This window comes from Tenrec ecaudatus, chromosome X (assembly GCF_050624435.1).
Source record: "Tenrec ecaudatus isolate mTenEca1 chromosome X, mTenEca1.hap1, whole genome shotgun sequence".
In the NCBI taxonomy this organism is placed as follows: Eukaryota; Metazoa; Chordata; class Mammalia; order Afrosoricida; family Tenrecidae; genus Tenrec; species Tenrec ecaudatus.
Window position 1 is genome coordinate 168123485 of NC_134548.1, and position 16981 is coordinate 168140465.

The 16981-nt window shown below is 40.3% G+C and overlaps 1 protein-coding gene across 1 annotated transcript in view; it reads right to left on the reverse strand.

Moving 5' to 3' along the window:
* F8 (coagulation factor VIII) overlaps window positions 1-16981 on the reverse strand; it is a 127622-nt gene that overhangs the window by 69735 nt on the left and 40906 nt on the right. Inside the window, exons 8-13 of the mRNA XM_075538595.1 lie at window positions 13988-14246; window positions 13615-13783; window positions 8853-8946; window positions 6774-6988; window positions 5363-5513; window positions 1383-1592 (exon numbers count right to left, since the gene is read on the reverse strand). Of these exons, the coding sequence (XP_075394710.1) occupies window positions 1383-1592; window positions 5363-5513; window positions 6774-6988; window positions 8853-8946; window positions 13615-13783; window positions 13988-14246 (1098 nt within the window). The remainder of the gene's footprint in view (window positions 1-1382; window positions 1593-5362; window positions 5514-6773; window positions 6989-8852; window positions 8947-13614; window positions 13784-13987; window positions 14247-16981) is intronic.

Consider the following 16981-nt stretch of genomic DNA (forward strand, 5'->3'; position numbering starts at 1 on the left):
CAAATGGACCATCTCTTCCTTCTTCCCAGTCTGTAAGCTCTGCTGAAACTTGTTCACTATGTGTGACTCTTGGTATTTGAAATGCTACTGACAAAGCCAACATCATAGCACAAAACAAGCCACAGATGAGTGGTGATGATCTGATAAATACCAACCTAAACATCAAATGGAGTAAAGAGGTAGGAAGTGACTGATGACAATGATTTATTTATAGCTTCCTTGACTCTTGAATGGTTTCTAAAACTATTGGGTCCAAATTAACATATATGTTTTTAGGCCTTTCTATCTATTTCCAAATCAATCTCTGGAAAGTCTATCAATTTACATTCCTTAAAACCATGTGTTGCCAAAAAGGGAGTTGTCAAGCCTGAGAAAAGCAGTAAGAAGAAGGCGGAAGAAGAGGACAAGTAATATGAAGAGGAGGAAAGGGAAGCAGAAGATGAAGATCATGATAAATAAGTTGGTTCCAGTCTGTAAAGCATTTAACCTCCTATACACAAGTCACTCCTTTTAAAGAAAAAAAATTAATGCAAAAAAAAGTGTCAGAATGGTTTGCGGATACCATTGGCATTAAACCGTACCTTTGCCAATGACAGCTATTTCTTCTTTTTAATCTTTTTCACTGTGAGAGATGAAAATAGCATTTGGTGAATTGAGGTATGAAGTATAAGGGCCAGCAGTGCTGGTTATTCTGATGACTTCAGTGTGTTGGTTTTCATCTGTGGGACTGCCCGGTAAGATGGGCACTGGGACTGTGAAAGATGTTCTAAACATCGGTCTGGATGTTTTCAAGTAGGAGGTGTTATAGCATTTCTGCCGGGTTCCTGTTCACTCACTTGCCACAAAAGCATCACTTTAAGGAATATTAGTTTTGGGTTATGAGGGTGAATATGTTTATAGGTGAAGAGATTACTCTTTATGACCCAAATTTTCTCCTATACGAATGTAGCTCCAGAAAAGCCATAAGGTTAAGAGACTCACTACAGGCAGTTCTAAGTGCTCCCTGCTGCAGAAGTGTGAAGTGACCTAGCCCTTCAGACAGTGTTATGTTATCACATGGTGCATTTCATTTTGATCATCTCTACGAGGGACACTGTTCTTTTTATTCCTTGTGGTTAACATGCAATGCATGCTCACCGGTACAGCTTAAAAAGCACAATTAAAACTTGGGCTTATGGCGTGTAAAGACATTTTTCACAGCAAGGACTTCAAGTGACATCTTTGGGTTTGTACTGCAAATAAAATGCTATGTGCTTAGCACTGATGAGTATTTCCTCAGATATGAACTTGTGGGGAAAAGAGCATATGATGGTGAGAGAAACAGATAGTATTACTACATGTGACTCTAATCTTATAGTGGGCATATACATATATAGACTAACCTGGGTTTTCCATTGACATGAAGACAGTTTCTCCTGAGAATGGGAATAGGGTAAGTGTATCCTCAAAGACCAATTTGTGCTTAAAGGTATATCCAGAGAAGAAGACAGATAGAAGGTCAGTTTGTGCTCCAACACTTAGTATATACCAGTATGCCACTTCATGTAAACAAACGGACAACTGCAAACTATTAAAAACATAGCCATTGATACCTGAAAAAGAAATGGAAAACAAGAGATATTAGCAGTATGCCAAGCCTATCACTTTGGATTATCATAACATGTTTAGAAACGATTATATATTATGGCCATCACTTAATCCTTAAGAAGAAACATTTCCAAAAAGTGTGTTGCTGTTGTTGTCATGGCAGACATTGTTAATGCCATCGAGTCACTTGATTTGTGGAAACCCCATGTGTGCAGAGTAGAACTGCTCCCAGGGGGTTCCAAGGCAGGGGCCTTTTGAAATCAGAAGGCTAGGCCTGTCTTCCAAGGCACCTCTGGGTGGGTTCAAACAGCTAACCTTTGGCTAAGAGTCAATTGCCTGTCTGCACCATCCAGGTGTGTTGTAGTCAGCTACCATTGAGTGTGTTCTGACTCGTAGTGACCCGATGTCCAACAGAACAAAACACGGCCCGGTCCTGTGCCATCCTCAAAGTTGTTCTTATGTCTAAGCCCATTGTTGCAGCCACTGTGTCCGTCCATCTCACTGAGAGTCTTCTTCTTTTATGCTGCCCCTCCACTTTACCAAGAAAGATGTCATTTTTCAGGGGCTGGTCTCTCCTGAGAACATGTCCAAAGCGTGAGATACAAAGTCTCCCCATCCTTGTTTCTAGGGAGCATTCTTCTGGACTTCATCCCAGTGAGGCTTGTTCATTCTTCCAGCAGTCCAAGGCCCACAGTCCTTCTTCTTTGCCAGCACCATCACTCACAGGCAGCAATTCTTCTTCAGCCTTGCTTATTCAATGCCCAGCTTTCACGTGTACAGGAGGCAATGAAAAACCTGGCTTTGGTCAGGTGCATCCGAGTCTTCAAAGTGATCGCTTTGTGTTTGACACTTTACAGAGTTCTTTCACTGTAGAGTTGCCTCCTACTTGGGTATATATGTTAGGAGTTGATCTGCTTGGCTTCAATGACAAAGAGAGGAGAGAGTCATAGACTTATACATAGCTTTCTGAATCTGTGGAGGTGGGAAGCTTTCCCCACTCAATAGTCAAATGCAACAATGTGTATCAGGTCTGACTCTTGGGAAAAGCAGTGAAATAAGCAAAATTTGTGCGTAGAGGGCATTGAGTTTATATCAATGGTGGTAGAATGATTTGGAAAAGAATATCAATAATGATTGTACCACACGAAGAGTATATAGTCAATGACACTAGATTATACAAACAGAAGCTGTGGAATTGGAGAATGTTCTGTTGTGTATATTTTTGCCACAATTAGAAAATAAATAATTACATGAATAACAGTGACTACAAGGACGAAGAAAATGTTCTAGAATTTAAGGCGGTGATAGCTGTACAACTCTTCTTGATATGACTGAATATTGACATGCATGACATGTGGTTGAAGTGCTGATGAAACTGCTAAAAACTAATTTTACTGTATGAGCCCCCAATAAAATGATTAAAATAATAATTTAACGGAAGAAAATAACGAAATAAATGGAATTTGTGTGGACTATATGATTATAACTACACATTCTTTGTTGAAAATCATAGAGACTATTAAAAAGTAGGCAACTAAGAAATTACAGGTATCATTTCTTTTTTTAATCACTTTATTGGGGGCTCTTGCAGCTCTCATCACAATCCATACATACCACCATTGTGTCAAGCACATTTGTTTATATGTTGACATCATTATTTTCTAAACATTTTCTTTCTATTTGAGCCCTTGGTATCAGCTCATTTCCCCTCTCCTTCACGAACCCTTGATAATTTACAAAATTTTTTCATGTCTTACACTGACTGACCTCTCCCTTTACCCGCTTTTCTGTTTACTGTCCCCCTGGGAGGGAGTTATATGTCGATCATTGTGATCGGTTCCCCTTCCTCCCCCCACCTTCCCCTTTCCCTCTTGGTATGGCTATCTCCATATTGGTTCTGAGGGGATCATCTGTCCTGGATTCCACGTGTCTCCAGCTCTTATCTGTACCAGAGTACATGCTCTGTTCTAGCCAGATTTGTAAGGTAGAATTGGGGTCATGATAGTGGGACGGGGGAGTATCAAAGAAGTAGAGAAAAGTTGTATGTTTCATTGGTGCTATACTGCACCCTGACTGACTCGTCTCTTTCTTGTGACACTTCTGTAAGGGGATGTCCAATTGTCTACAGACAGGCTTTGGGTTTCCACTCTGCCCTCTCCCTCATTCACATTGATATGATTTTTTGTTCTGGGTCTTTGATGCCTGATATGCAGGTATTATTTCTAAGAGCCTTTTGGAATGTAGGGAAAAATAGGTGAGGTCACGTATGCTATGCAACTGACCCAAAAGTTTGGAGGGAAGAAGACCAAGCAGCAGCCACAAGGGCTGAACAGAAAGTAAACAGTAGCACTGGTTTGATTTCGTATAGTAATTAGAGGTAAGTGTGTGAAGGTATGTGTTTGTAGCAATCACACCCCCAGGAATGATGATTGTATGTCAAGCCTGGGTCTTAATTTCTAAATACCATCGCCAAACAAAAGGAACCAAAGCACGTTGGAGAAATGGTCTAATGCTAGGCTGTGGGTCATGAAAGGGACAAAATGAGCCTGGGGCCTTCGGCCAGAAAGCAAGGCTGCTGGAAAACAAGGAAGTACTTAAAACAAATTACAGGGTCATGTCTCCCTTTGGACAAATACAGTCATTCTAAACAGCAAAATTAATGAGTACAGTAAGTATAGTACCTTAAACAATTAAAGTACAATTTAAACATCAAGATTAGTAAATATAGTAACCCATTGAATAAAATAGGAATCCACCATGAGTCGATTTTGACACAAAGTGATACCATAGAACCGAGTTGAGCTGCCTCATAGGGTTTCCTAGATAGCGAAGCTGTGGGAGTAGACGGCCTTATAGGCAGCTGGCAGATTAGTAGCCTGATAGTTAATCCACTGTGTCCCCAGGATGCCTGACACTGGTGATCTATGCATGTAGGAGTGAATAGAAAGATAGCGAAGGGAGGGATCTTTACAGTAAAATTCTGACCGGTAAATATATTCCAGTCTCGGAAAACCACAGGCACAGTTCTACCCTGTCGTATAGGGTCACTAGAAATGGGCATCATCTCGATGGCAGTGAATTTCTTGGTACCAAATTCTACCGCCATGTGAGCCACTTTCTGTCCTTCTTTCTTTTTTCCCAATGATCTGCTTTCATTGTGAGTGGTACAGAATGCCGGCCTCACCAAGCCTGCAGCGCAGTCGCTCTGGCAGGGCTCTGGCCTGCCTTCCCTCTGCCCTCCCTCACAGCTGCGAGAAGACTGGCTCAGCGAGAACTAAAGAGATGAATCGTCGTATGATTTATGTTTCCTCTTATTGACAAAACTTTATTCTCAAATGTACAGCACGCTCCAAGACAACCCTTCGTCGCTAGGTGGCAACAGATGTTCAAGCAGGAAATCCAGATGTTTACATGGGAATGAAATCAAGGGTCCTCATTGCCGCAGTCCCCAAGACCTGCTGACTTGGGGCCAGATTTTTTTCCCTCCACCTGTGGCCAGGGGGCCCTTCCCTGAGGCTTTTGCTTTTAGTTCCTCCAGTTTCTTCTGCTCTTCTTTCTGGCTTTGCTTCAAAGCCTTCCTCGTCCACTTCCTGGGTCTGCTGCGTGGGTTGTTTCAGGGGCTTCTCACCACCTTCGCAGCCAGCAGGTAGGTGCACATCTAAGCGTCACTCATTTTGGTTTCTCTTGAGAAGCCAGCCTGACATACCTACAATTTAAATGCATCCACGATGTAGACAGCAAGCTGGAGCATCAGTTTCCCGCCTCTATTACTCACTGTACATCAGGTTGGAGGCTTGAAACTGTGGGTCCTGCGGCTGTACCCCGGAGGCATTGGAGAGGAAGCGCTGCATATTCTCTGTTAGGTACCAGCTTCGGTTCTCATCAAATATAGAAAATAGGATGACGTTTCTTTTGTCTGACATCATCTGTTAATTACAGGTATTAAAAGGGAGAGGTCAATGTTATTGGTATTGTCAGGTGTCAATGATGGTAGCAAGCAGTGGGGATGTGTGTAGAACAAATGGATCTTCAGGGCAAGACAGTGACTAGATCCATTAAACCACAGTCACACCAGAAGTCTGAGGCTTTAAAATGCTTTCATTTGTTTTAGAAGCTCAGTTTGCAAATACATCAAAATTGTGAACCTGGCACTTGCCAAATCAGGAAGACTGAGGGATATAGAGGAAAATTTCACTCTTTTCTCCAAAAAAGTGGGGGTGGCGGGGGACAGGGGGACTTTAATTAGGAAAGATTTGTCAGGATAAGGTCTTGACAAAATGCTTGCCTCTCTGGATTTGTGAAATGTTAGATAAAAACTATTTTCAAAGTAGTTTTGCTCTATTGAGTGAATGGTGGCTCTAAATCACTGACCAAAGCTTAGCCCACAGTGCTCCTAGGGGCCTCTCAGATGATCCAGTCAACTCTCTCTCTCTCTCTCTCTCTCTCTCTCTCTCTTTCTCTCTCTCTCTCTCTCTCTCTCTCTCTCTCTCTCTCTCTCTCTCTCTCTCTCTCTCTCTCTCTCTCTCTCTCTCTCTCGTTTCCCCAGCTAGCTTTACTGAAGCAGCCGGCCTTCTCTTTATCCCTTGCCTCCACAGCCCAGCGCTGACCCAACTGCACCCCCACGAGTGAGTTTGGAGCTAAGCAACGAGGTTTGTTCAGATGATTTCGCTTTTTAAAAAGAATTAATAGATATGGCCCAAATTCTAGCCATATTGCATTCAACTAATTCTGAAATGTTTTATCCCTTTCCCTTTCTTTCACTCAACAACTATTATTTCTTGAGTTCCATGAATTGTGTAAGATGCTTACAGCACATGCGTTCTGAAATGCCTTTGGGTCCCTCAAAATGAGATGTCCAGAGAAGTCTAGGCTGTACATAGGGCGTGGGGGTTATCTAAAATAGGTTGTCACTGAAGATTGAAAATTAGGCAAGATCACTTAGAGAAAGCAAAATTCCCGATGGGAAATGAATGTTTTAGAAAGAAACTAGAGCAATAAAAAAGGAAAGCACATATTCAATAAAGGCCAAGCAAGCCCCAACTCATTCCTTTTCTTAGTTTTTATATCTGTGCTATGTTTTCTATAGTCTAGAAGGTGATAGAGGCTGAGAGAAGACAGGAACGATTACCTGGAAGTTCATACCTTTTTTAGCTTCAAACCAAACATAAGCACAGGAAAGTGCTCACCTGATTTCCTCTTTGATCTACAGATTCTTTGTAACAGATGAGGAGAGGCCCGATGAGTCCTGAAGCCATGTCGCGCTCCAGATGAACAAAACTAGAATAATAGCGCGTCAGGCACTGGGGGTCAGAGTCGGTTGGCCCATCTTCGGGAGTCACTGTCCATTTATATTTGAATGTCTCTCCTGGCATAATTGGAAAATCCTTCCAATGTTTCACACCTAACCACATCCAAACCCAAAATAGATCAATTAGAGGATTACAAGCCACACATTGGCAATCCTATTATCCCAAAGGATCAACAACTCTATGTGTACATACAGAGTCTCTCAATAAATGAAAACTGAAACTGGTATAGCACACCTTTTTTAACAATAAAAGCAAGAACTAAGAGCTTCCTCCAGGCTAATAGGTCTAAGGGTATAAATGGCCTAATTTAATTAAATGAATTTGTATGGATTCATTGTCTAATTTAGGTAAATGCGTTTGGGGTATGTTTAGTACTTGAAGATCCAATATAAATATAAAATTTCATTTTATATCCATTCCAAGAGCTTCCTTACCCCCATTAGGTTAGGCCTGACCTAAGAGTAAGAAACCTATAGAAAGGGAGTGTCATGATATAATCTTTCAGTATCTCTTTAAAAAATTGTATTGGGTTATATTGTTTACCCTATTTCTCATCTCTGTTCTAGGAGCCAAGGGTGAAGGTGAGTGGAAATGGGGGGAACTGAAGTTAGCATGAGCGCATCATGGCTAGGATGGAGACACCATAAAAGATCAAGATTCAAAATTATAATACAAGAGATATGTAAATTAAAAGTAAATGGATGGACAAAGATCCAAACCCCTCAGAGAAAGCAAAAAAAAAAAAGGCCAGAGTGGTTATACTACTATCAGATAAATTAGCCTTTAAGACAAAAGTCTTTATGATATAAAGGAGACAAACAAAAATGGGTTGATTCATCTAAGGCTATAACAATCATAAATTTTATGTGCTAAGAATAGAGCTTTGGAATAGATATATTTATCTAATTAATTAATCATTTTATTGGGGGCTCGTACAATTCTTATCACAATCTATACATACATCCATTGTGTCAAGCACATTTGTACATTTGTTGCCATCATCATTCTCAAAACATTTTCTTTCCACTTGAGCCCTTGGTATCAGCTTCTCATTTTCCCCCTCCCTCCATGTTCCCCCATCCCCATGAACCCTTGATAATTTATAAATTATTTTTATTTTGTCATATCTTACACCATCTGACATCTCCCCTCACCCACTTCTCCGCTGGCTGTCCCCCAGGGAGGAGGTTATATGTAGGAATATCTATTTTTATTTTGACAGAATTAAAGGGAGAAATAGACAATTCAAAAGAGTATGAAATTTTAATACCCCTCTGAGAGTGATTTAGAGAACAACCCCAAAACAACTCTGTGAACTCAGGTGATCTGATAGGATACTACATCCTGCAACCAAAACGCAGACATGTTTGAAGTGTACACGGAATAGTCTCCAAACAATATTTGGGGTCACAAACCAAGTGTCAATATGCTTAATGTGATCCAAATCATGCAGAGTTCTCTGATCACATAGAGATTAAATTACACACCATTAACAACAAAAATACTAGGAAAATCACATATATTTGAACATTTAAAAACAATTATAAAACTGAAAATATAAGTATGCCGTTCAACTGCATTCACTTAACAGACTGATAGAATAATGTAAGAGAAACAGTGAAAGATTTCTTTTCTTTTATTTATTTTTTTGGTCAGAAGACCTAGCTTTGATTTTTAGGGCACTGACAGTAGATAGGCGTAGGCGTCAACCTTATTGATTGTGTGATAGTTAAGCATCACTGGTAGGTAATATCAAAAATACATCCAGGAACTCAATCAACTTATATGTGTCATCCCCTGAGGATTCGTAGAGTTGATTTGGCATGACTCTAGACTAGGGTTGGAGGTCCTAGATCAATAACTTGGGTCAATAACCTGTAAGATTTCATTCTGATCGATGCCGTAACCTCACGTGTGCCTACAGGCGCGAGCTGTACAAACGAGGGGCGTGCTTACCTTTGGGTAATCTCCTTGAGTGCAAAGGACTGACATGGGTGATCCCATGAGGATAGATGTTATATGGTCGGCTGGCTTGATTCTTAAATATAATCTGAAAGTACAAATGATCTATAAGGTCAAGTTCTAAGACAATTGTGATCCAGAAAAATGAAAAAGGCCTGCCTCTAGGAATGGTTGCGGGAGCTCCCTGTACTAGGACGTTCAAAAAGTTTGTGGGAAATTGAGCAGAAAACTAATGAAATTTTTCCATGAAGTTTTGAAGACCCCTTGTATTGACACTATAGAGGTTCGAGCCTAGATAAACCTTAAAATATTTGTTCCATGAATAAAATTGCCCACAGTCATAGTTATTTAAAATAACTTTTTAAAAATTCAATCACATCAATAAATAAAATATTCTTGGTCCTTTCTCACATTAGCTGATATTGGATGTCAGCTGAGCACCAGACTGGTCCTGGAGGACAATCACAGCACTGTCACTAGCGTGTTTCCCTTCAGGACGGCAGCTTTCAAAAGAACACTCAAGCTACCCAGCTACCCTTGCCTATTTGCCTCGAAGCTCACCCTCCACCCCTTAGCTGACTGTTCAATACATACTTGCTCCTCCTCACTTTCAGGGGCTGAGTTAGAACTCCCGCATCTTCTCACAACCCAATATCCCCACCTGTGTACACATATGGCCATATTCTTTCCTATTAAAATCAGCTGCAGCATCTCTTCTTGTTTACTAGGCCCCTGCCATTCAGTCGAGTTCAAACCGTTGTGACCCTGTGTGCTTGTGAGATTATGAATCTTTCCCGGGTGTTCAGTGCCTAACCCACAGTGCAACCAGGGCTCCTTGTTTACTAGTTACCATTACTCTCAATGCGATTGTAGGAGCTTCCGTGGCGAGCGCTCCACCTTGCCCTTCAAAAACACTCTTCCAGCCACCATCTTATTTCTTTGCTCCTTTTTATGATCAGATTCAGGTGGCTCACCTTCTATTTCTACCTTAGAAAATCCAGAAATAGACACAAGCCCATCTAAAAATTAAAATGGCATAAAGGAGACATCTCAACTACTTGGAACAAAAGGTTGTTTTTTTTTCTAAGTAAATTATGCGGGGATAACTGGTGAGTCATGTGGTAAAAAGATATAATAGGATTGATAACACACTTCATAGGCAAGAAAAAACTAGAAATGGATCAATAATATAAAAATGAACCTTTGCGAATACTACAGTTATCTCAATAGTGACTTTTTCAGTGTATAAGCCCTGTTCTCTTTTGTTTAAAATACTCTAACACATTTTATTATTTTAAAGTCTTATGCATAACATTCTTTTCTAATTTTATGTCTTCTTGTCACTGAGAATATGTGCAGCAAGATATAGAGCAACTCAACAGCTTGCACTTGGACCACTTAGAATCACTGATGACATTCCCCTGCCTTTTCGGAGCTGTCTCTGCCTCATTGAGCTAAGCTCACTGCCGTGCAAGGTTCTTGTCGCATCTTTGCGGTTGTTATTGTCAATTTGATTTCATCTAGGTGGTGGTTCTTCAAAAACCACAATGCTCAAGGCAGACATTTTTTTAGTAGTATTTGGTTTTAAGAAGACTTCAGGCAATATTTTTGGTTTAAAGCTTGATAATTCTACTAGTGCAATGATTTCAGAAGCTCCGCCACCCTTCATGGTGTTCTGGAAAGTCTGGACTCCATGAAAATTTTATATTCTGTTCTGCATTTATGGCTTTTTGATCAGGATTCTTCTATGGACATTTGCTCAAAATGTTCAGTAACAGTGGCCAGACACCGTGCAGGTCTTCTGACCTCATGGTGAAGGGGGTTGCTGTCACTAGAGACATTCCAGACTTCCTCCTCCTCCTTCGGATCTACCTCCAGTGAAGAGACCAGTGTTGTCCCCTGGTTGCACACTTGCAAGCTTGTCTTCTTTTTTTTCAGTCATTGTTGTAAACACATCTATCATACACTTTGGACAATTCCACTTTTTACAGGTGAACAGCTTATTGACAACAATTACAATAACCAGTTGTTCAGGCCTGCCCTTCCGAAATCCAAACCTCCTGCCATGGAGCGCATTCACACGCATAGTGATCCTATACAACAGAGCAGAACTGCTTCTGAGGGGCTTTAGTTCTGCCCTCCTTGCTTCCCCCCCCCCCCATTAACCAGTAAAACTTTGTTCTCTCTACATCTGCCTTTTCTGTCTTTTCAGAAAAGTAAAGTCATACAAAAACTGTGTTTGTGATGCACTTCTGTCACTCAGCGCAATCCTGTCTTCCAGCTCCATCCGTATTTGCAGCATATATTAGGACTTCGTTTCCCTTACTGCATGCTTAAATATCAAGAGCAAAGGTGTGCATCCATTTAGCATCCTCTCAACATATTTATTCAAACTGGCTGCCGAGCACATGATCAGAGAAGCTGGATCATATGAACAAGACTGCAGTATCAGGATTGGAGGAAGGCTCACTAACAACCTGTGATATGCAGATGACACAAGCTTGCTTGCTGAAAGTCAGTTCTGGGGCTCTCTTCCATTATAGAAGGTTAAAACCTCATCAGAATGGGTACCATTTATTCAAGCAGGTTGACTTGTTTTTAATGGATTGGTGTTTCCAGGGAATCCAGGACAGATGATCCTTCAGGACCAGTGGTGTCAAGCACATATGTACATTTTTTGCCATCATCATTCTCAAAACATTTGCCTTCCACTTGAGCCCTTAATATCGGCTCCTCAATACTTTTCTTTTAGTCTTGTGCATAGGAAATTTCCCAAACAGACATGTTCTAATGTATGTAGAATGTTTTCCACAGAGAAAAACACGCATGTTAAGAGTAATGTTTAATTTTAAAAAGTTACACATCATAAGGCACAATTTGGAGTACTTTATAAACAAGGTATATATAAATGAAAATCTAATTTCATAGCAATTTATACAAATTAAGCCTTTTGCACACTATCTCTAGACTAGTGAAGGATAAGGAAATCATCACAGCTTAATAAGTGGAAAAAGAAGAGTTCAATTTCTAAGTGGAAAAGCTACAGCTAAGAAATAAAATGATCAAGTTGTAGAGCGTACTATATACTTCACATTAAGTATGATATATTTGATTGAGTGTACCTTTGGAGGCGTTAAATTCGCCCCTCTTAAAAAATGTTGTCAACTCTAAGAAGATGAAGATCAAGGCTGGGCTAGTTCGATCTCACGGGCCACACTGAAGTTTTATGAAACCTTGGAAGAAGTGATCTACAAGGAATTGATCTCCAGAGAAAAAATATAAAGGAGAATAAACATCCCTTTGAGTGAAAAATCTGAGGCCAGAATATGTACTGATAAAACAGTACACTGAAAAATAGGAATTATTACTGCGCAAAAATATGGTTTGTGTTTCTTATTCTGTGGAAGTCCTAGACTTAATAAGATGGACTGCATCAGAGACCAAGGGCTGATTTTTTATATTGGTAAAATGGCGTTTAAAAAATACATATAAATAAATAAATAATTTTTAAAAGAAAAAAAATTTTTTTTAAGAAAAACAAAAAAAATTTTTTAATGGCGTTTAAAGACAACAACACAAAAGGGCTAAACTGAACTTACAGTACATGCCTTTGATACATATATCATTCCATATTTCAATCATGTCAAGTAGAATTATACAATTGCTACCACATGAGATAGAGGGTTAACAAAAATTCTCTGGAAAGGATTCTAAGCTTTGTAAGCAGTATCGGGTCTCTGTCCCATATTTCTTTTCTTTTTTTTTAAACGTTTTATTAGGGGCTCATACAACTCTTATCACAGTCCATACATATACATACATCAATTGTATAAAGCACATCTGTACATTCTTTACCCTAATCATTTTCTTTCTTTTTTTTTCCTTTTCTATTTTTACATTTTATTAGGGACGCATACAACTCTTATCACAATCCATACATATACAGACATCAATTCTTTACAACTATTCAAAAACAAAATATTTAGATAGCTGTACATGGGAAATGTAATCAATGTCACTCGATTAGACATATAAGTCTGGTCGAAGTGGCAATTATTTTTTTCATATTTCACCATGAAAAAATAAAGGAAAATATAAAAATCCATTATATACTCATAGAGTGTCTACAAATTTGATAAACAGGCCATTATTTGCTGTTTCTTTTTTTTAATCATTTCATTGGAGGCTCATACAACTCTTATCACAATCCACACATGCATCAATTGTGTCAAGCACATTTGTACATCCGTTGTCCTCATCATTCACAAAACATTTGCTCTCCACTTAAGCCCTTGGCATCAGCTCCTCATTTCCCCCCCCCCTCCCCCTCCCCCTCCCTCATAAACCCTTGATAATTTATAAATTACTATTATTTTGTCATATCTTACACTGTCCAATGTCTCCCTTCACTCACTTTTCTGTTGTCTGTCCCCCAGGGAGGAGGTTATATGTAGATCCTTGTAACCGGTTATTTGCTGTTTCTTATGTAATGGGAAAACTTCTGGAAGGAGATATGTATACACACACACACGTCTATGCAATAGCTATTTCAGAGGAATGACAGGATCATTGAGTGACATTATTAAACTTTTATACTCATATTTAATTCTTAACAACTAGCATTTACTTGTGTAACATTTATAGTTCTTAAAAGATCATGCCCACTAAGCCCAATGTGGAATTCTTAAATATTTTAGAAAGTCACATCTCTCCATTTTGTTCTTCCCTACTCTCATACGTATTTTCCTCAACTTACCAACAATGTGTCTCCAACTTCTCCATAAAGCAAAGGCCCCAGGATTCCTAATTCGTACTGGACAGCTGCACGTGTCTGAAAGGTTTGATCTGTGTATGCAACAAATCGGACCTTCTTGTACTTCCGACCAATGCACCGAGTATCATCTCCATGTGGACTTTTGCAACTTCTGAAAGAGAGAGGGTGTGGGGTGGAAAATTCTCGGGAAAGGACAAGTATCAAACAGCTGGAAAGGAGTGAAACATGCTTCCCTGTGCTCATGTCAAACCATGCTAAATGTCCCTGCCATTGGAGTCCACATATGTACCTAACACTGACTATGTCCTAAAGATTTTTTTATCAGAAGAACTTGGAAAAGTCCAAAGGTGCTTACCTGTCAGTGGAGTGGGGGGCTGCAGGAGCATAGTCCCATTCCTCCTCCTCAGCAGCAAGATAGTGGATCCACGTTTTAGGGTACTTCTTGGCAAATGAACGCATGTGAATGTAGGGAGAAGAGATGCCGTCATCAAAACTGAGTACTTCCATGTCAGACTCATAAAAGTAATCCTCAGAACTGTCCTCTTCTTTGAGTTTCTTGCGTACTTGGGGGTTCTCTAGGCAGCTGTCTACTTTGATGTAAGCTTCCATGCCATCTGGATTCATACAAACCAAACAATGTCAGAGTCTCATAAGATTTTCTCGCTATAATTTTTATGACTCCGTTCTTCCCTGTCAGGACTTCAAGACCTTCTCGTAAGTGCCCCATCCGATCCACCTTCATACCAATACCCCTTCTTCCCTGAGCCTGCCATTGCAGCTATGGTGGCCGTCCATGTCCTTGAGGACCTTCCTCTTTTCCCTGCCCCTCCACTTTAGCAAGCAGGATGCCCTCCTCCAGGGACTGGTCTCTCCTAACCACATGTCCACAGTCTGTGAGACAAAGTCTTGTCATCCTGGCCTCTGAGGAGCACTCTGGTTGTACTTGTTCCAACACAGATTGGTTTGTTCGTTTGGCAATCTGTGGTACTTTCAACCTTCTCTACCAGCATCAGAAGTCAGACCATCAATTCTGCGCTCTTCTTTACTCAATGGCCAACTTTCACATGGACATGAGAGGGAAGATAACACCATGGGTTGACTCAGGTGCGCCTTAGTCCACAAAGGAGCAGCCCTGCTTTTCAGCACGTGCACAGCACGTTGATTCAGCATGGTGCCTCTTTTGATCCCTCGACTGTGGTTCCCATGAATCTTGATTGCGGGTCCAAGCAACACAAAATCCTGGACAACATCAAGAATACCTACTGGTCCAGTTGTGAGGATTTGCGTTGTCTTTACATTGAGTTGTAATCCATCCTGAAGGCTGCAATCCTTGACCTTCATCAGCAAGTGCCTCAAGCCTTCTTCACTTTCAGAAAGCAAGGCTGTGTCACTCTGTGTATCATAGATTGTTAATAAATCTTCCTCCAATCCCTTGTTCTATTTGCACAACTGCCTCTTGATCCATGTACAGGTTCCAAATGAGCACAATAAAGTGTTCTGGGATTTACATTCATGTCTTAGTTTGTTATAATCCACACAGTTCAGTGCCTTGGCATAGTCAATAAAACACAAGTAAACTTCTTTCTGGTAGTCTCTGCTTTCAGCCAAGATCCATCTGACATCAGCAACGATATCACTTGTTCCACATCCTCTTCTGAATCTGACCAGAATTTCTGGCAGCCCCCCTATCAATGTATTGTTGTAGCCGTTGTTGGATGATCTTAAGGAAATTTTTACTTGCATGAGATCTCAATGATATTGTTCTACCGTTGAGTCACCTTTCTTTGGAGTGGGTACAAATATAGATCTCTTCTAGTCAATTGGCCAGGTACTTGTCTTCTAAATTTCCTGGTATAGACCAGTAAGTGCTCCCAGTGCTTCATCACTCCTGTCGAAACATTTCAATTGGTGTTCCATCAATTCCGGGACTCTTTTTTATGACTAATGCTTCCAGTGCAGCTTCAACTTCTTCTTGCAGCACCATTGTTTCTTGCTCAGATGCTACCTCCGGAAATGGTGGGCTGTCGACTCGTTCTTTTTGGTACAGTAAATCTGTGTATTCCTTCCATCTTCTTTGGATGCTTCCTGAATCGTCCAATATTTACCCATAGAATCTTTCAATATTGCAATTTGAGACTTGAATTTTTTCCTTCAGCTTAAGATATGCTGAGCGTGTTCTTCCCTTTTGGGTTTCTAACTCTATGTCCGTGCACATTTCATTATAACATTCGATTATATCTTCTTAAGCTGTCCTTTAAATTTTTCTGTTTACTTCCTTGATGTCATCCTTTCTTCCATTTGCTTTAGCTACTCTACGAGTAAGAGCCAGTTTAAGAGCCTCTTCTGACATCCATTTTGACCTTTTCTTTCGTTCTTGTCTTTTTTAATGACCCTCGGCTCTCTTCATGGGTGATGGTCTGGATATCCTCCCATGGCTTATCAAGTCTTCTGTCATTAGTGTTCAATGCATCAAGTCTGTTCTTGAGATGTCCTCAAAATTCAGGTGGGATAGAATGAAAGTCGTATTTTGGCTCTCATGGACTTCTCTTAATTTTTTAAAGCCTTAACCTGAATTAATATATAAGAAATTGATGATCTGTTCCACAGTCAGCCCCTGGTCTGGTTTTAACTGCCAATATTGAGCTGCCCCATGGTCTCTCTCTATATAGGAAGTCAATTTGATTTCTGTGTACTCCATATGAATAAATCCAAGTGTACAGTCACTTTTTGTGCTGCTGAAAAAAAGGTATTTGCTATGAACAAGCCATTGGTCTTGCAAAAATCTATCATATCATCTCCAGCCTTGTTTCTTTCACCAAGTCCATATTTTCCAAAACTCTTTGTTTCTGAATATTGCATTACAAATACCAATAATTATCAGTGCATCTTGCTTGCATGTTTAACCAATGTCAGACTGAAGTCGGTGGTAGAATCCTTCAAGTTCCTCATCACTAATCTTTGTGGTTGGTGGACAAATGTGAATAATAGTTGTATTGATTAGATTTACTTCACAGTGGATAGGTTTAACTCTATCACAGACAGCACTGCACCTCAAGATGTATTTTGCAATGTCCTTTTTTAACGGGAATGCCACACCATTCCTCTGGATTGTGTCATTCCCGACACAACAAACCATCTGATTTTCTGATTCAAAATGGCCAATCCCAGTCCAACAACGTTCTCCTTCCATTCATTACACTGTCGGTGTTTGACCATGTTTCCGTGCTATGCACAAGGGTGTCAGTAGTTACTTGCTCCAGAGTGGAGAATGGAGGCCTTCTTCAGCATCTGCCCTTAGTCTGGAAGCTCCCTGAAACTTGTTCACCCGGTGACTCTGCTGGCAGTGACA